Source organism: Schistosoma mansoni, chromosome W (assembly GCF_000237925.1).
Source record: "Schistosoma mansoni strain Puerto Rico chromosome W, complete genome".
Classification (NCBI taxonomy): Eukaryota; Metazoa; Platyhelminthes; class Trematoda; order Strigeidida; family Schistosomatidae; genus Schistosoma; species Schistosoma mansoni.
In genome coordinates, this window is record NC_031502.1 from 46144300 (window position 1) to 46162880 (window position 18581).

The 18581-nt window shown below is 33.0% G+C and overlaps 1 protein-coding gene across 1 annotated transcript in view; it reads right to left on the reverse strand.

The window, feature by feature from the left end:
- Window positions 1-2104: 2104 nt before the first annotated feature.
- Window positions 2105-18581, reverse strand: part of Smp_145220 (hypothetical protein) — a gene marked incomplete at both ends in the record, with an annotated part of 32830 nt that continues 16353 nt past the window's right edge. The window contains 5 exons of the mRNA XM_018789900.1: window positions 2105-2254; window positions 3232-3324; window positions 6001-6174; window positions 9736-9787; window positions 10454-10612. Coding sequence (XP_018655296.1) covers window positions 2105-2254; window positions 3232-3324; window positions 6001-6174; window positions 9736-9787; window positions 10454-10612 — 628 coding nt within the window. The remainder of the gene's footprint in view (window positions 2255-3231; window positions 3325-6000; window positions 6175-9735; window positions 9788-10453; window positions 10613-18581) is intronic.

Below are 18581 nucleotides of genomic sequence, written 5' to 3' on the forward strand. Positions count from 1 at the left end.
CGAAGTTTTACACTTTTCGTCACCTGGATTTCTATTCAAAAGTTATCAAAACAATAGTCAGTTGTCTAGGTACAGCTGGCTGTCAGATATTTAAAAGTAAATGAATAATTCATACCAAAAATTACAAGATTAAGTCTGTGTATCTTCTGGTGTATGGTCTTCGGTGTTTGCTGGTTCAACAGAGACTTGTTTGTAAGGTTTTTACCACATATACTGTAGTTACTCGTTAGGAGTAGTTTGTTAACTTGCTCAGGCCAAGTTCAAAAATTATTAGTATCATAGATAAGTAATCTTACTTTCTAGTACTGTTTAGGCCAGTAAACTCTACATTCTTTGCAAATCTTTAACAGTTGCATGAGTAGACCACTAAGCGAAGGAATAAATCAACCAAGTATTGTAGTCTTACTTAGTTTGTCCTTGAAGCTGTACAAAATGAAGAAACATTAGTGTCTAAGGACTGCTTACATGAATGTTGGTATTGTCATATATACATCTGTTCATGAAATGGCAAACTGATTAGGAATAAATTTATTTTGAAAATTTATCTTTATGGTTTAATAAAAACTTCAACATCAATGTTATTCACACAGAGAGTACTATCATTCAATGTGGACAATCTTGAATGAGGTTGGTGATAGATACTGGTTTGTATCTACCGTCATATGTGAGGTCATCAAGAGCTTTTATTATTCTATTGATAGTGATTTGGAAAGTAGGCAGTAATTGCTTGTTGTAAAATTATATTTCTTCACACAAACAAGCTTTTCATAGATTAAAGTTTGAGAAAAATTCAAAGCCTTTCAGCCAATTTGAAGCACTGGAATAACATTTGAATTATGATGGGAAAGGTATGTGAGATTAACAGCTGGGTTATGCCGTTTCAGCATTAATCGTCTCTAAAACACACCATGATCTGATTTTCAAGATGTAAAACAGAGATCTGGAAACTGATAGGCTCAGAGCATTATCCGAACGATTTGCCAACAGCTACATCAGTTCTTAGTATCTTCATATAATTTAACCAAATAAAAGTTCAGTATGTTGTGTTTCGTTAAAATGTCGGTTTGTCGAGATAAATTAATTTTGAGCTTGACTTTGAAATAGGGAAATGGTTAGCTTCTATTGTTTCAGTTCATCCAGTAAACTTATAGGAAAATTCTGATGTTTACTTAGTCGTGTAGTTCCGTTTGCGATCTTTTTTCAAAGCGATTACAAGTGTGGTTTTTATTTGAGATCATACAATGAGTAAGTTATGAGTTGCTAGCATCAGATGTATCACCTATGATTGGTAACCACTATACTCACTTCCTTCAGTTTACAATATTAGAATTTCTACTTACCTATACGACAATTAGTTCCCTGTATATCAGTGAGTTAAATAGTTTCACTTGTAAAGCTTTGAAGCTTTCCATTGTGGATGTTATGGGCTGCAATTGATCAGTCTCCTTTGGTGTATGTAAATTTCAAGCGGATTGCCTAGATAGTGTCTTCAAATCACAAGCATTTTCAAGTGAAGGTTTCATGGCAGCTAACAGTGGGATAGAGGACACGCGCGTTGTTCCAATTGTTACTCATCAGCTAGATATACATGCACCCCAGTGTTGATATTCCCACCAGAATCTGCTGCTTTCTGTATCAAATACCAAAGTGTCATCCGCTGGGGTACTGAGGTTGATCACCCACTAGATTGTGCACAGGAGACCAACGTGAATTTTACTACTAAAAATTTGATTGTGAAAATTAATGAGCTTGACTTCTGATGAGGATATCAACACTGTAGGCGTATCCGGCAAACGAATAATAAATAGGACGAAATGCGCGTCCTAGAATTCTTTGCTAGACGCTCTCAAAACGTTGCTTAAGAGTGAGTAATATAGCTTAGTAAAGAGAAGAAATGTCCAATAAACTGAGTGAAAGGAAATATATGAATCTTTTATTTACGTAAATCTTGTTAATTAAAAGAAAAACGATATTATTATTTTAATCGGCAAAACAATATGTTTATGCGAAAATTATTTTAAAAAGATGATTTAAAATAATCATTTTTTGCGTATAAAATTCAGCAAATAGTTGTCGTTTCAAAAAAAAATAAATCTCCGCAATTTTATTTTTGTTCATATTGTGCAATGTAAACACGGGTACCAGAGGCAAATGCAAATTGTACCATACGTTTGTTACTGCTATCATTTGTTTTTGGCTCAATGAAGGCCAAGGAATAAATACCACTTGTCAGTTCTGTTACTGATCCAACGACCTGAATATTTAATTAATCAATGAACGTAAAATTACAATTTAGTAAACATTATTGATATAACTGGGTTGATACTGTATTAAGAACAGACTTATAGTGACAACACAGAAATCGACAATAAATACTACTGATATAAAAAAGCTCCTTATGTCTCGTTGATCTTCGACAATATAGTAAAATAACAGTCTGTGACTGTAAAGAATTATCACTTGTTGATAACGTAGTTTTACACATATCGTTAGTTGATCTAAAATTGCAATGAAAAGCAATTGATTGTCCAGCGGAAGAATAGCTTACTCAAGTGTTTTATTCAGACAGAATACCACCAGTAATCTAAATCTGGTATATAAAAATTTCTATCTCAATGATGAGAGGCCTAAAATGATAGTTTCTAATTTATTCACCTCATAACAGTTCTATATCCTACACATGTAAGAGAAAGCTATTAAATGATCTATAAACTCTTTTCGATCGTATGGTTACAAGTTCCGATTCCCCTTAAAATGCTTTTCTATCCTCATTGTAAAGCAGCCTAGTTTAGTAATACGGAAATCCTGATTTCCACCTGTTATTGAAGTGGTAATTCTGAACATAAGAAACCATTGGAACTAGTCAATTAAAATGGCTATAGTATAAAATTGTCAGTTCAAAATGTATTACAAATGTTGAACTATTGTGTTGATGATCTACAAGAAAGGATTTCCAAAAGTGTTTATAACAGAAAATTATTTGTCCTAGTTCGTTCCTTTTGAGTGTTCAATGAGTTTTTCATATGCTTTCTAAATCAGATCAAATGGTCAAACTCAACCAGCACTATATAAGATGCATGGATTCGGTTCTGAGAGAAGATAACAGCTTAGTGATTGCATATGCGACTTCCAAGTAAATATTGATGAGGACCCAATGAAAATACAGGGCATTTTGAAGATTGCACTGATTGACTTAAAACTGAACGGAAATCAAATAAATTTAGAACTCACATTTAATGTGAAACGACTGATAAGTTTTAGAATATTTGCATCTGACCCACCGAAGGCTATGTAATACGGTCCAAGCCATTTCGCTACATAACCCTAAATATATAACAGAAGGACAAATTATATATATATATATATATATATATATATATATATATATATACTGAATCAACTTTGAAATGAATCATATGTTGATAAGTGCGGCACTGTGCATTTACCACATGTCAGTCATATATCTTTTTAACTGATCGATTAGACGATTCATTTCATAGTTTATATAATGGGTTGACTTTAGATAGATACAAAATTTAATTCTGATCATCTACTTACTATTAACCTAAATCAATTAACAACTATATTATCTTAAAACTAAGTTTATTAAATCTAGTCTGAATAAAATTTGAAGGGTTTTAATTAATTCAATAACAATCTACGCACTTGTATTTAATGCAATATTCTATCTAGTTTGTTGATCTCATTATTTATATCTGATGGGCTACTGTTGTTTCTATCTTTACACGCTGTACGTCCTGTTTAGCAAGTAATTTGAGTCGTTTCCTGAGAAATTCAATTCATCTACTGATATACATATATCCAGTATGTATTCCAGTATCATAAATGATCATTTTAGTGTTTGATTTATTTAAATTTATTAAATCAACTCTTGGTCGCGATATTCACAAACTGATATATTTGTTTTGTTATATTGAATAATATATTCAGTTATTGACAAGCTGTTGTTTATTTTGCATATCTTAAAAAAATTGATTCATGTTGTCATGATTAATAAAAACACTACAATTTTGTTTTCTTATAGGTTATATCTTAAATATGTTTTTTTTTCGGTTATATGATGTCTCATTTATTATTTACACGAAACAAAATACAGAATACCGATTTAATAAATAAGGCCGATATAAGATGATGGCTGGAGGTGGTCAACAGGAAACCCTGAACCCGAGTTTCGTGCTACTTGGCACTCGTCAGCAAGATGTACCTGTAATCTTGAGGGAACTGGTGCTCCCTGATGGATTCGATTCCGTGTCACCCAGCTTCATAGTCAGAGACGTTATCACTGAGCTATCCAGGCCGCGATCGACCTTTTATGGGACTGAGATGTTATCACAAATGATTGATCACTAGATGATGATCACTATCATGTGTGTCAAGTCCTTCTTAGTGCAGATTGAAAGCTCAATGGTAACGCCTCTGACTGTGAAGCTGGGTGACACGGGACCGAATCCGTCAAGGGGCACCAATTCCCTCAAAATTACAGGTACATCTTGCTGACGAGTGCTAATTAGCACGAAACTCGGGTCCAGGGTTTCCTGTTGACCACCTCCAACCACCATCTTATCTCAACATGGTGCACTCAGTGTCGTCACCTAAACTTAATCAATAGCATTCGATCCGCACTTAGAAGAACTTGACACACATGACATTGATCACCACCCAGTGATCAATCAATTGTGAAATAAGGCTGATTTTATCTATCACGTTTTTGGTGTAAAGTGTTGTATCCAGTAATTTCGACCACTTTTCGATTGATTAGGAGAATGAGTGATACATAATACAGTAAAGTTTTGATTAGAGATTTCATTTCAGGTCCTAACTTCTAAAATGTTGTCTTTATCATCTTAAATATTTGTCAGTACTATTCTGAAATATTCATGAAAGACAATCACAGATAAATGCAAACCCTTGCATTGAAAATTTTAATGAACATTACACTCTAGGATTCAACACTCATCCACCAGATGAAAAAATGTGCCCGAAAGTGTTGGATATAACATATTCATTGAACACTGAAAACGTAACTTATAACAGCCATAAATAATGGTATCAACAGTTTCTATTTAGACTTTGGGGGTGAATTCTGATTAAAAATGACAGAAAATAAGTAATTCTAATTCTGTGACTTGTAGCAATATCGAATAATGCATCACTCAGAACGTGTGCAATTAATGATTTTGTTTATAACAATTAGTCCTTTCCTTAAATTCCGGAAGTGCAATAACAAGACCGAGTCTGTGTTAAAAGTATGTAGTGCGTCAGCATAACACATTTCGTATAATCTGATCACAGACTTAAGCATCAATGAATTTTATCTGAAACAAAGAAAGGTCACTTAAATAAGAAGTAATAACTGAAAGTATAAGAAAAAAGGCGTAATATAAGAAGAATAGCAAGTTGTTATATGGTTGCTGGCGTTAAACATATATTAGTTATTACCAAGAGAAGTTCAAAGTAAGGATAAAGCATTCTTGAACACAAAAATAATTCTCACTTTTTTAAGAGATAAGGTTCCTAGCAGTTAAAGTATGGGCCCCTGAAAAATTGTACATAAGAAAGTAAAGGGAGCTTTAAGATGTTTTCCTTGACCGGTTTCAATTATATTTTTTGCATTAGAAGAATGCTCATCTACTCCTGAGGGTTACATGAGCTTGCTACGTCAACTAACTCTGAAACCATTGTGGCGTATGTTCCATCAGCCTGAATTATTTCCCGCTGTTTTCTAGTTTTCATACAAAAGATTCTTATTAGTGTCTGAATAAATTACCTAACATATATATTACAAAAATATCACGCATTTTTAAGACAAGCTCCATCTACTAATTTCATTTTCAAAATGATATTTTATTTTACGATATACAAATGAACACTTGGTTCTTAAAAGAATCTATTCTATTATTTACAGGAAAGAAAATGAGATGGTTTTATTTGACTAGAAATTTGTTAAATGTTTAGACCTCCTGTACTCAATTTACTTACTTTACTTGGTCCATCATAGGTATCTTGAGGTATTTCAGCTACTGGTTTACAATAGTATAATGCTCCCGTTTGTTTATTTATGATTTCCCTTCCAGATGGAATAGACAATTGATCACCTTGATGTTCAGCTGAATTATAAAATTCAATCATAAGCTCTTCATTAAATTTCCAAACCTTATGTAAATAAGTGAAAACAATTTATGTTTGGAACAAAAGCAAACAAACGAAATTGAATTCAGTAATTTACTAAAAATATATAGTTTATACAAAGGTTTCTAACGGATGTTTAGTAGTAAGCAAAGATGGACAGTGGCTAGCAGTGGAATCCAGGACGCGCGTTTCGTCCTATTTGGGACTCGTCAGCTGGATGTACCTGCATCTCAGAGTTGATGTTCACTCTGGGACTCGAATCCAGTACCTTTCACTTCAAACGTTATCCACTCGGTCCCAGAGTGAACATCAACTCTGAGATGCAGGTACATCCAGCTGACGAGTCCCAAATAGGACGAAACGCGCGTCCTGGATTCCACTGCTAGCCACTGTCCATCTCTGCTTACAATGCTTGTGAATTAAGGCTATATCGAGGCAATACGCACAGTATACACATATGCCAATTAGAGACTGACCAGTTGCAGTCCTAAAAACATCAATGGGAAGATCCAAACAAACAATACTAAGTAGATGTTTAGTAGTACTGTTTTTTTTCATTGTCATTTCAGTGTTGTTTGATTTTATTATAAGGTTTAGTTAATCGATGACTTACTTCTTTAACTCATATATATCTATCTCAACAACCAGACTGTAATCTTGAAAAGCTTTGAATTATAACCAAAAATACTTTCCATATTTTTAATTTGATTGAAAATTTATCTGAATACACTTTGCTATTGTGTAAATCTATACAATATTGTTTTCTTATGGTAGTAGAACTTTTAAAAAACAGTATTGCTACTATTTGTTGATAAAATAATGTCCTATATTGCTTAAGCTATAAAATGTTCATAACAATTAGTGGTTTTGTGAACTAAGTTCTTCATTCAATTCAGTAGTAGAAGATAGTTGTTAAAATAGCTGAAATTTTTAATTGTGGCTGGTGAACACTTGTGGCTAAGAAACATCTATACAACATTATTGAAGTTTTTATTCATACTGAAATATACAAATTGATCGTTCAATATGCCGACTATATATTTTTATTTGGAGTTGTTTATGATACTGAATACTATTTACAGGAAAGAACTGTGCACATAAAGCGATAATCAGGTATCACAGTCATTCATCCCTATGTGGAATAGTCTCAGTTGGTATAATAAAGTACTGATTTATGTTAGGTTGCTTACTGTGAAATCTGTTCTTTAAAATATCTAACAATAATAGGTTATTTAAATTTGTCTCCTGCTTAAATTTCATTTGAAACAGAAATGTTACGAATATCAACATTTCGTGATAAGTGTCTCTTGTAAGTAATCGATTTTATTTTTAAACTTCAGATAGAATAAACGGTTTAACGGAGCTGAATAACGTAAACCAGTCAATTATTAAGACAGTTCAACCAATTTTCTCCAATTAATTAAACATATTATAAGTATTCTACCTCTAAAATGTATCACAAAAACTCAAAAATGCTTCTCAGTGGAATACAATAAAATAAGAGGTATACTTAATTCATTTGTATTGGTTGTTTGAATCTTCCCACTGATATTTAGGACAGTAACTGATAAATTTTTTGGCATATGTGCATCCGATGCAGACTAGATCTTTATAACCAGTATGACAGAAGCATTATATGCAGAGTCGGATTATGACTAACATTTGGATCCAGGACACACTTGCGTCCTGTTTAGGGCTCGTCAACTGGACAAAACGTGAGTTTTGGGTTTAACTGCTAGCCACAATTAAACAGTTAAAAAGGATTACTTGTCTAAATAAGATATTTTGTCAAGAATATAACTTGTATTCAATGAGAAGTGTTTTAACTTTCAAGAATAGTTGCTATAGCTTTATTTTCTTAGATACGGTTTTACGAAGCCAATACACGGTGTAGGTCTAGACTGCTTTCATTAAATTAATAGTCGTTATTTAAACGATAGTTGCTGATAGACAACTATGCTATTTTATATGTTTTATACGTTGGTGAATAGTACATACTGTTCAAGTAAGAGTAGAATTTCGAAAGAGAAATTATGAATAGCTATAGGCATATTCCTTCTTATTACGTTAATATAAATAATAATAATAAACAGTAAATATTAAACAAAATATAAGTATCTGTTTATTAGTTATAACGTTCCACTTTTCTCTCAACTATTAGTATTCAGGACAAAATTGAACAATCCTTGTTTATATATACATATATTCATAAATATTTATTACTTGCAAAATTGATTTATCACGGCGCCATGAACATGATAATATGTGATTTGATTCTGATTCGATTTCCAGTGCATCTGATCCACAAATATGAGGACCATAATAAATCCTAAAGATATAACAGAAGTAATAAAATAGGTGTTTTCTGATTGAGTCAATAAAAGTGATTAAATCTCGATTGAAAAACTATTCAAAGTAGTAGTATCCTCTATTGAAGTATGAATAGTGATATGCTTTGCATTCTATATGAAATAGTGGTATAATGATCAGTGGGAAAAATAGATTTGAAATATATTTGAATATGTTCCATAACTTAGTTCCTAGAGCTCTTGTGGTTCTTGACATCGGGACGTCTTCTTCAAACCTAATCCAGCCCAAATATACTTAAAAACTTTGATAATCATATCTTTCCAAGTTAAATATTTTGCCAACGAACACTGTTTCAGATAACCTCATCATCAGCCAATATTATTAAAACACAAGTTGAAACAGAATTGTACTAAAATAAGAAAATTTCTATTCTTCTGAAACCGTAAAGTTTTGAATTGTCAATAACTTTCGATATTAGATAAGCATCATAGTTTTATGAATGAAAAGGAATCAGGAATATAAATTCATCTGAACAGATAGTTCCACTGGTAAGTTCCGACAGTGTAATGAAAGACATAATATATGATTTATTAGATCAATATGTATTGTACATACTGATAGTGAAGCTTTGAAATTTTATGACCTGCAACGTCTTTAGCATGAGCAAAGCGCTTGCAGGACCATCCCATCCCATAGTCAGTCAAATAATTTTGCGTTGAAATGAAGCAGAATTTACCGAAGATTATCATCAGAATGGAGGTTTTTTATTATTGTAGTAACCCCCATTCTGTTAATAATCATCATGAACGCATTAGTGACTGGCTTCAAGAGGTATTTCCTGGAGTTCTAGTGAGATGCCGTGACCAGTGGAGTTCAACCGTGTCTGTTGTAGAGGCAGTTACTCACTGAAGACATTGGTGGACGGTGGTGTAATATCATGGATTGGTTGAAGTTAAACATTAACACTGTTTGATGCGAGCCCAATGGTCTAGAGTTTAAGTGTTCTCTCGTGGGACCTAGGGTCCTGAGTTCGAGTCCCGCGCGTGGGGTCGTGGATGCGCACTGCTGAGGAGTTTCATACTAGACGAAACGGCCATACAGTGCTTTCAGGTTTTCCAAGGTGGTCTAGCTTTAATCGACTCATGAATTTAACTACTAAAAATTTACAGAAGAGCCAAGGTTATTGAAATTTAAAAAAAGGTTCCCTGAGTTGCCAAGAATAAACATTTAAGATTTAGAAGATCATAAGACATTTCGTTATGTCTATGGATTTACATGTGTATGTGGATATATCACATAGGGAGAAGTAAACGTGATGTACATATTCCTAAAATGTTACAAATGTGGATATGCTTCACTTATTCAACAAGAGCAGTTGATAAACACTCACTTTTTGTTACTTCTAGACATTAAGAACACGTTATGAGACATAATCTTTAGTGTAATAAAATTAAAAGTAATTTATACTTATATTGAACCCAAACTTATAATATTCAGTGTTTCCACAGAGGCATTTTTATATAAGCACTAATCATATCGTTCATAATGATCGCCCAGTCATTTGTATGTAGGATTTTACTAAAAAAATAAATGTTTAATTTTTGAATGATATACATTTTTCCTCAGACATCTGACTTTTTGTTCATGAAGGATCTTCATTATGTCTTTGAACAATTTAAACACTAGTTTATATATGATGTTCACTAAACCATTTATGTATGTTTATCCAAATGAATGAGTAACAGAAGTACTCAGTATATATCTTTCAGATATACATATATACTCTTATTGACAACTTTCATCTAAAATAGAGAGAAGTGATTTCATGTCATGTCTCTACAAAGCCGAACATAAAATAATCTAGAATATTATAGAATTATTCAATTATCTTCGAATAGTATTTATCAATAACTTAAACATCAGAATGATTGCATGATATTAGTATAAAGCGAAACCTTAAAGACAATAATTATAAATGAACAAAAATAATTACCATAAAGAATGTAAATACCGATCGTCCCATATTTGTATTGTATCATCCCAACCACCGGTTATAAAAATATGCACATAATCTTCATAAACAGCACCACGTGGATGATATTTCACAGCACATATACGCATTACATGTCCATCCATTTTTTCCTTAGTAAAACTTAATAAATAAATCAATATATATATAGTCACAATATAATAACTAATAAACATTAAGAATAGTTGTTAGGATCTTTCTCATAATAATGCAAAAATAAAAGTTCTATTATATAAAAATTAATCTTATTAAGATAGATATTGAAAAAAGAAATTGTATTTATAGAAATTTCAGTAATCAAAGTTAAAAATAAATTCACCGCTTTGCTCGGTAATCTGACCCAAAATTTTTCATGGTAACAAACAGGTTTCAAAATACCACAGTATGCCAAATGTTTTCTCAATATGTTAAAATGTTGAATTTAGAACTTGTTAAAGTGAGAATATGAGTAACTTGTTGTGAAATATAGTGAAATTGTAGTAGATTAAGAAGTTCATTTAGGTATATTCAAGTTTGATGTGAAAAAAACCATTGGGTGTGAGGAAGTCGCTCACCAAAGGCAATGGACAATAGTTGCGTCATATCGTAGACTGTTAGAAGTTAGACTTGTATACTACGGAATCCTGGCCTAATGGTCTAGAGTTTAGGTGTTCGTGAGCGAAAACGAATGTCCTAAGTTCAATTCCCGCCTTTAGGGTCATGGATGAACAATACGGATGCCTAATGCTACAAGGTTTTTAATGGTTGTCTAACTTAAATTGGTTTGCGATTTCAATAAGATAAGTTAATCTAATTGATAATCAAAGCATTCATAAAACGATGATAAATAAATAAATGTACGCTTACATTGTTATGTTAATCAAACTGGTTATACAGGGCTTATGCAGTCATAATCATTGGTTGAATGTAAGTCATTATGATCGACAAAACGTGAGATGAAAGAAGAGTAGTAAATAAAATGTAGATCTATTTATTGAATGATAGTTGTTATGGTCCAGCTAATTGTATTCACTCTTATAAATTTAAATTTTTTAAGTTTGCCCATAAATGTTGGGCTTCACCCATCAGTCTTTCTTCATAAGAACTGAAAACGTTTTGAAGGACTTCTATCCCTTCCAAGTCGATTATATGTCCTGTTTCCGCTGACTTTAGTGTTATGACCAGTCTGTTTGCAAGTTTTCTGATGATTTAGAAATGAGCAATCAGTCAAGCTTGTATTCTTACACCCCCACAGTCAACTATCATGATCTCGCCTCCAATTATCCAACACTACAGTCAGTGCATTCGATATCGTAAACATAATTCTGTGATTCTCCCCCTGACACTATCTTTGAATAACATGGATAGCTTTATAGAGATTACTTTATTTAAAGACTGTCTACAGTACGTATTAAAATCAGCCAGAGAACCATCTAAAAGGGAACAGGATCGAAACGTTGCTACGTATTTTAGTATTGAACATTTCAACAGTCTCGTTCCACATCTCACTAATAATGGAACCCTGAACCTTGTAATGAAAGGGATAACTTTCAATCACTAACTTTGAACACAACTGTCCATTTTCTTAATTCTTTTCAATTCTTAAGATTGTTTGAGTACCATCCAATGGAGTTCAACCATATCAATAATAAGACGGATATTACTAGTGAAAGTGGATTTTGGTTATACAATAAATCATACATTTTGTCTTACCGAATTGAAGCTTCTATAGAAACACACACCACGAGAATAATACAGTAAACATTTAAAAAGAATAGTACATCAAAAGCATAAATGTAGGAGTGGTCTTTTCTGTTAAAACTAATTCATTTCAGGTTAGTAAATTTTACTAGTTTTCAGAAGAAGGGACGTACGTTGATTACTATAATACACAATAGAATTCACAAGGAGAGGTGCGTTTATTCAGAAGACCAAATGTTGGCAATTCCAAGATATAGATATTTCTAACAGTAGGATTCACAGTTGTCTCCCTGATGAATGGATTTGGTCTGATACTTCCCAATGACTTTCATATTCTATCTATTTCAGATCCTTTTTACATTGAAATTAGTTGAGTATATTTAGCAACTATCTTAGTTACCATGGATCAACAACTCATTAAGCTGATTTATTTTCTAACCCGTCATTTAAAATTATTTATGGATTCTTCACTTATTGGTTTAATTATACTCAAGCGACTCTGAATTAATTCATATTAACACAGCATTTGTTCCATTTTTAGTGACTACAGTTTCCTGTCAGATAAAAAATCAAAACAGGATGTTACGCAATCAGTTTGTTCAGTAATAGGTTTTTGATTAAAAACACTCCGTGAAGAATGACAACTTACAAAAGTTCACCTAAGCATTTGTGGATGAATCGAATAGCTGTTGATAACTAGTTTACTGGTCCTATAAACATTACTTTCAGTAATATGGTATATGTGTGAAACAATTCAGGGCAATTTTGCGGATTTTACCAGTTTAATTTCATATGACCCCCTAGTTATCCAAAGTGCATACAACTAATCAATCAAATCTAATTAACTCTATTTCATTTATCAAAACGATATGACTTCACAGATCAGCTTTAATATATATGTTATATCCCATGGAGAATTATGAATGGTAACTTTGGGGACTGTTTATGGACCAATATGATATGTATATTTCCTATTGTATAACTGTTAAGTAACTGAACTGTTCATAATATTGTCCCTCTTATTATAAGTTTTATTTTGACCTATAGACTATTATTATATGATTTACCACTCTTGAGTTATCCCTAGTCCATTGATTACTGTTCCCCCTATTCACAGCCACATTTGGCTTGATCTTGTACAAATGTTATTTTCTATCAGAAGGGGTTCTGTGGAGATTTCAGTATTTTCATAGTTGAAATCATGAGTTAGTTGAAGCTAGACCAACATGGAAAACCTGGAAGCACTGGACGGCCGTTTCGTTCCATTTTGGAACTCCTCAGCAGTGCGCATCCACGATTCCGCCTCGCGAGATTCGAACCCAGGACCTACCAGTCTCGCGCCAGAGCACTTAACCGATAGATGGTACGATGTGATCACTTTGTTTGGTATGTAAAACCAGTATGTTGGAGAATAATTATTCATATTGCAGAGACCGTTATTGGTGTTCTGGACTTAACTGGCTGGGCTAGGCAGATAGCAAGACTGATAAGTACTCAAGACTGGTCGTACGGTTTTCGTGTATCATTGGATCCGATCGATAAAATCACTGCTCTCCAATTGGCGATCTTATAACGTCATATATTGACAGGGCACGTACTTACTCGATATAACAATATATTTTTTCAGCCAAAAAATAAATTACACTGAAAATCTGCTTCAAATGAAACAGCTCATCTATTGAGTTCGAGTAATTTTATCTACATAGATGCAAATATTTGAAATAATTTGACTAATGTTATTTTATCCTGTTTATTTAAGGGAACAAATATATTCACTATGATTTATCAAACTATTATTTAAATTATTGGAACTGAAATTACCGATTATTGATTGAAAAACAAAACTTTTTTTGACAATAGACGGAGTATAAAATAGACAAATTTTAACAACACTCTAACTTTTTCAGTTTTACTAACATGACTGAAGGAAATTGGATCACATAACCATAAATATCCTTGTGAAATTAAATTCATTTATTGATCCCTAAATTTTTGCTGATAATTTCACTTCTTTAGTACTGAAAAATTTACCAAGCAAGTTGTAGTTTAAGCCGTATCCACATGTGATGAATAGTTGAAACTTGGGATCTGAGGAACCAATATTAAGATTAATGTATAAAAGAATAATTCTTATTGTGTAATGGATAAATTGATCAAAGAGTTTCTGTCACAATAATTATGCTTAGATGAAGTAGTTAGGTGGTAGAATATTAAAAGTAATCTATTGTCTCATCAAGCTGGCGAATCCCAAATAGGATGAAAAGTGAGTCCTGGATTCCACTGCTAGCCACCATTTATCTTTGACTTTATGGTAGAGATATTGGGCGACATAAATTATTTTACGAATAATAGTTGTAGTTAAAATTTCCTTCCACTTCTTAAAAACGAAGCTGTTATTTCTTTGTACTGATAAGTCAAAGTTATCAATACTTAAAATAAGCTGGATTTATAGTTTCTGCACATAATATACATAAACTTTTCTAAGTATTACATTTACTACTACGTAAATAAAAAGTAGTCTTGACAGCAGTCATACAAATTGCTATTTGTTAACTATAATTAATCGACTTCAACAACCATGAAACTATTACACAAAAGGGAATTCAACATAAAATATAACCAGGTCATATAACCTTAAACTCAATGAACACGAAAGATATCATTTCAATGAAGACAATACAAATGTCAGTTGAGTGAACACCTTTAAATATAACATTATAGAATAGTATAACCAATGTATATACTAACTTTTATTGGTGGACAAATCACCGGTTGTTTTTCAGTTGAATGAATTATTATTTACAAGGTAGATCTCAAAATAATTAAAGTACAATTTCCACAATTATAAATAAAAGAATCATTCAATAATGAATTTGATTTATATAGTGAAATGGTCATAAACTTTACCAGGTGATTCACTATTTATAATTAAAGGAAATATTTCTCTTTTTTTTATTATTTAATTAAATACCCCCCCCCAAAAAAAAACTGGAATTCGTTTTTATTTTGACCAACTGCTTATATGGAAAAAATAAGATTATAAAAAGTATATTCTTTTTTCATAAATATAGTTGAAATATCAGCTGAATTTATTTACAAGTCCAATAAAAATAAACATACTTGATGTATAAGTTCACTTTGTATTGTTTGTTTGGATCTTCCCATTGATGTTTTTAGGACTGCAAATGATCAGTCTCTAATTGGCATATGTACATACTGTGCGTATTGCCTCGATATAGTCTTAATTCACAAGTATTATAAGCAGAGATGGATAGTGGCTAGCAGTGGAATACAGGACGGGAGTTTCGTTCAGGAATCAGTAGCTGAGTAGATAACATGATGGCGTTTGAAGCGAAAGGTACTGGGTTCGAGTCCAAGGGTGAACATCAACTCTGAGATGTAGGTACATCCAGCTGACGAGTCTCAAATAGGATGAGACACGCGTCCTGGATTTCACTACTAGCCACTATTCATCGTTGCTTATAATACTTGATGTATATTAGCTTGTAAGTAATTGTCATATATACTCCAAGAATACTTTTAAAAATAATGTATAACAATCATAGACTGTTTTATAATTATGGTATTTTTTAATATGTATTTACTTAAGCACTTATCAAAACTCAAAAGCCGATTGAAAAGGTCATTTCCACTCCAGATATTTTCAGTTAATCGTAGACACGGTAGAATCTAACACGAATAGGTATCGATTAAGTTTTTATACTTTACAACAGCACATTAAGAGGGAAAATTATCATGGTGGGGGTGGGAGTAAAAGTAAGGAAAGTTGAACAAAACGTTTGTTTATAAAATAACTAATGAGATAAGAGAATAAACAACATAAAATGACGCAGAATCTAAAATTTAGAAGATCAATTATGGATGTGATTAAACCAGTGAGGTAAGCTTTTATTCATATCATTCAACGTCATCATTCAATATATTACTGATATTTTGCGGATCTCGACCTGCAAGTCTCCACCCACATATATATTTAAAAACGGTGGTCAGTAATTTGGTTGGCCCATTCAATATCTTCAATTAGAAGCCTCAATATTTCTGCCAAAGTGATTTTACGGCAGACAACATGGGGATGGAAGTGACCAGACATAATTTTCATGTGTCTCTACCATCCGAGACGATGAAGGTTTATGGCTTTATCAGTTGACTTACTGTCTCTACCTTGAACTCTCCATTTAGAAAGCGATAGTACCTTTTCGGAGGTACCTAAACTCAAAGTATTACAAGAATATATTGAACTAACAACGTACACTTTATAAAGTACCTTAGCTTCGAAATAAATTCAAAGATACTGATACATAATCAGCATTAGTTATATTAAAAATAATACGAGCAAGATGATCACTGATCAACAATTTATTTTCACGTTATAATAAGTAGAAAAAAATATTTGCCTGAGGAATTTTGTAGACCATGCCCCTCCAGATATGATGTAATTTTTCACAGGATTTCAAATATTTACATGTATTTCCAAGGGTTAATTAACGAACAAGTTCTGAAAATGGTACATTAACCGTGCTATGGATCATTTAAATATTAGCAAACATTTGTTCGTTCAATTAGGAAAATAATCGAGTAAATAATTGCTCTAATCATTTATTCTGAGGAATTTTACCTCAAGCAATGGTTAATAAAGTGTTATCTGACTATTAAAAATGTATTGCATATATATATATACATATATATATAACATAATTATAAGACAGTTATGAATGAAACTTTTGAATGAGCTAAATGTCAAAATAATACTTTTTATTTCATCTCCATTTGTCATTATCTTCTAAACAGTTTTAATCCCAATTATAGAGCATCACCACTAAGTTAACTATAAATAACCCACACGTAAAACTCAGAAGTTATTGAAAAGTGAGGGAGTTGGACGTAATCCCATCTGACTGGTCACAATCTCTGATTGTCCTAATATGTAAGAAGGGGGTGAAAATCATCCTGTAATGACCATAGAGGGGTTATTTTGACTAATATAGTATCTAAAATACTAGCCTCAATAGTTATTGGGATCGTGAATTCCAAACACGAGAAAATTAGGCTGGCTTCAGACCTGGTCGTGGCTGCATCAACCACATATTCATTATTCATCAGGTTTTAGAACACAGGCATGTTTATCAGCATCCAACAATGATAGTTTTTCTTGACTTAAAAGCAGCATTTAACTCTGTAGACCGAGAGGTTCTGTGGCAGTGTCTGTCATTGAAAGGTGTAACTCAGAAGTACATAAACCTTGTGAAGGCTCTTTACTCGAACACTACCAGTCAAGTGAGAGCTTATGGCGAGCTGTCATATGATTTTACAACCTCAAGTGGTGTCCGTCAAGGTAGTCCACTATCCCTATTTTTGTTTAACTTCATTATAGACCTATTGCTGGAAATAACACTCTCGTCGACTGAATTTTCAGGAATTGATCTCCTATCAGGAGGTCCACTTATGGACCTGGAATACGCAGATGACATAGTCCTGTTTAGTGAAGGCGCTGACAAAATGCAGAGTCTTTTGATAGAACTGAGTAACAATGCAAGGATGTTTGGAATGCGTTTGCCCCCTCTAAATGTAAATTGTTACTCCAGGACTAGCTTGCGTCAACACCTGAACTAAGGATAGGGAGTGAAGTAGTCGAACGCGTCGACAACTTCACTTATCTTGGAAGTCTGATCAGACCTAATGGGTTGGTGTCTGACGAAATCTCAGCACGGATTCAAAAAGCTCGTTTGGCTTTTGCCAACTTACGTCACCTATGGTGAAGACGAGGTATCCGTCTATCAATTAAGGGAAGAGTATACTGCGCAGCAGTTCGTTCTGTTCTACTTTACGGCTGTGAAACATGACTATTAAGAGTAGAAGATACTCGTAAGTTACTAGTGTTTGACCACAGATGTTTTGGAAATATTGCTTGCATCTGCTGGGATCACCGGGTAAGTAATAGTGAGGTTAGACACAGGGTATTAGGAAATGATGGTAAATCAGTTGATGAGGTTTTGAATCTTCATCGACTGAGATGGTTAGGCCACGTGTTACGTATGTCTGAATACCGATTACCACGACGCGCTATGCTGACTAGTGTAGAGGTTGGTTGGAAAAGAGTTCGGGGCGGCCAAACCAAAGCGTGGCATCAGTCCTTGAAGTCACTAACTTTTAGTCTGAGCCATGTTGGCAGATGCAGACTACCTGGTTGGGGTCCGTGTGACTATCGTAGCCAATGGTTGGAGACTCTAGGTGACATGGCTCAGAATCGACCACAATGGCGTCGGTGTATGCACTCTTTGTCTTCCCTTAAATCGTGAAATTAAAATCGCTTCATAACTTTTTCCTTCCTATACTATAACCTTATATACAATCTTTCTTTTATATATTACTACCATTAAATTAACTACTTCTA